The 2,789-nt window shown below is 32.1% G+C and overlaps 1 protein-coding gene across 1 annotated transcript in view; it reads left to right on the top strand.

Moving 5' to 3' along the window:
- Positions 1-1,998: 1,998 nt before the first annotated feature.
- LOC106685942 (uncharacterized) overlaps positions 1,999-2,789 on the top strand; it is an 11,789-nt gene continuing 10,998 nt past the window's right edge. Inside the window, exon 1 of the mRNA XM_014428965.2 lies at positions 1,999-2,153. Within this exon, the coding sequence (XP_014284451.1) occupies positions 2,100-2,153 (54 nt within the window). The 5' untranslated portion in view covers positions 1,999-2,099. The remainder of the gene's footprint in view (positions 2,154-2,789) is intronic.

The following is a 2,789-nucleotide window of genomic DNA, read 5'->3' as shown; positions in this document are numbered from 1 at the left end:
TTGGGAGCAGTGGCATGCGCAAACCACAGCGCACTACCCCACTGCTCCTGCGCCCCGTATGCCAGAAATGGCAAGGGAGGGGGATAAAAAAAAAAAAAAAAAAAAAAAAAAATCAGGGACATCGGAGTGTGATGGCTCTACGGCAGTCGCTACATGAGAATGCGGTTGAGGAATGGGCAAATGCAGGTGACAGGGCATTGGAGTGCCCCACTTCAAGGAGACCCCAATAGCAAACAAATTTAAATATGAAAAGTAAATTCTTACGGGTTCGGAACGGTCTAGTGCCCTGAAACTAAACATCAATTATCCACCGTGGAGTCCCAGGCGTCAGCGGACAGGTCAGAGAAGTTGGGTCCCTCTGTCGCAAATGCAACAGAGAGTCGGAAACACCAACACAGGTACTGGTAAAATACCCCAACAACTCTCTCCTCGTAAAACGCTGGCACCACAGAGTAAAGCATGAATTGATGAAGCTCCTTAGAGAAAGGGATTTTGCCTGCTTCGACGAAGTCTAATGCATAGATTCAGAGGGATCCACGCGATATGCCGATATTGTCGCTTTCCCGAAAACAGGTAAGTCAGCATCCATTCTAGATCCTACAGTGAGATATGAAAGTAATGACCTTGACCAGGCACTTAAAATAGATAGAGAAAAGTTCCGTGAGAGCTTCGGGGAAAGAGTCTTCTAGGTTAGAGGCCTCTGGTTCGTACCTCGTGGAACTATACCAAGCACAACAAGAAGCTTCATGGAGGAACTCTGTGTAGACATCAAGGACGTGGCAAAAATGGCAGAGGGGATAATTCTGTACTCCCTGAGAATCGTCCACCATCACATGCATGGTAGGTGAGAATAATGGTGATGTCTCGCAGAGCATACATTGCACATTATGTATCTTAATTATTTTACATATATCTATGCAATTTTTTATTTATTAAATATTTATTACTATTTCATCTAACTTAATATATTTATTTATTACTTTTAACTTCTAACTTAATATTTTTGCTTATTTTATTTTAATTTTTATATCTATTTTTTTAAATATTAATATATCGTAAATGGGAACGTCTGTATTGGGTATTATGTATATTTATATTTTTTTTTACTATTTTTATTATGGCTATATATATAGTATTTTATACTTTAACTTAAATTTAATTCTATGAGCGATGGAAGGCAAAAAGAGAGAAAATTTTGTAAAATTGAAACATTAGAAAATTGAAACATACTTAAAGAACAATAAAAAGCTGGACAATGTGTAAGGGAAGAAATAATAAAAATAAATCAGTTATAATTCTTGTACACAATGTAAAAAGTTTTATAATGTGACATTTATAAAATAAATATTATCCGAATAGGATTATAATTAAATGTGGTTCATCAATTATAAGTATGCTGTGTATAAGACAGTCCAATGAAGTTGGCCAGCGCAACATTTGTTATAATGAAGTATTTTTCTCTCTCTAAAATCATTCATAATGACCTCAATGTCCATGTTGACTTGATATGATTAAGTCTTTAACCACCCAAACACACTCATTTCTAACCTTCCTTGTTGTTCAATTTTAGATGTTGCCCAAAGACTTCCGAAAAGAAGATGGCCTCGAGACCTTTTGATCTAGAAATGTTATTGGAGTTCTACGCATGGTTAAGTCTGTTGGAGTTCTCCACTCTGTGGTCAAGTCAGGCCAAGTCTGTGAATGCATTCTTACTGTCATACATAAATTCATACAATTCACACCACATTCACTACTTTATTTTCTAGTTGATACAGTTGTGGGTACCAATAAATAATTAAATAAAATAAAAAATTCTTACGGTAAAGAGCATTCAAGAATGACAAACGGAATGTTCATATTGAATTTTGGCAATGAATATTTGTGAACCACAAAAGTAAGCATACAAGATAAAATTTTATAAAAACAATTAAATTTAAGTGTGATTTCCCAGAACATGTCAATGAAGGCAAGTTGGATTGTCTATTATAGATATATTGTAAATGATACACAAGCTTGATTCCTTATCAAGCAGTTTCAACAGGTAGATAAAGGCGATAAAATTATTGAGTCCATCATCATTGTGGTCTCTGTACATCGCCATGGCTTCCATCTACTGTCTAGGTTTCCTCTTCTTGTTCGTCTCTCTTGCTAAGGTATTATATTGACAAATTTTTATTCATAAATTTATAATAACATTATAAACATATAGATATACAATTATTTCTAAATTTATTTTAAAATTATCAGGATTTATTTTGAAAAAACAAAACAAACTCAATATAAAATATTGTATGTATAATTAGATTGTTTTGATAATTGTTTGACAAAAATGTTTATTCATTAACTTCATATTTTGATTTAGATCATTTTGCCTTCAAAGAATGAATATATTATTTCTAATATCTTTACTTCATTACTTTGTTAACTTATTTTAAAATGTAAGCACTACATTGGTTTACATCTAATATAAAATTATTGCAAATGGATATAGTGGATGTTGGATGCTACAAATTCTTTTATTTTTAACATTCATAAACGCTTTTTTTTTTTACTTTATTATAAATATGTAATGTTTGATGAGATATAATGGATATAAGAAAATAATAAAGAAATGTTTTTCGTTCTGGAATTCATACCGGTTCTTTGGTTAACATTTCTACGTTTATCATTAGTATAATTTTTAATTATTAAATCAATTAGTGACTAAATACCTAATTTTTTCTTTATTTCTTTTATGTCTGAATATTTAATTTTGTATTTAAGAACAACCTTCACATATATATTTAAGA

The sequence above is a fragment of the Halyomorpha halys genome, unplaced genomic scaffold (assembly GCF_000696795.3).
Source record: "Halyomorpha halys isolate HHAL.00 unplaced genomic scaffold, Hhal_1.1 Scaffold759.1, whole genome shotgun sequence".
In the NCBI taxonomy this organism is placed as follows: domain Eukaryota; kingdom Metazoa; phylum Arthropoda; class Insecta; order Hemiptera; family Pentatomidae; genus Halyomorpha; species Halyomorpha halys.
This window is presented reverse-complemented; position numbering and strand designations above follow the sequence as displayed.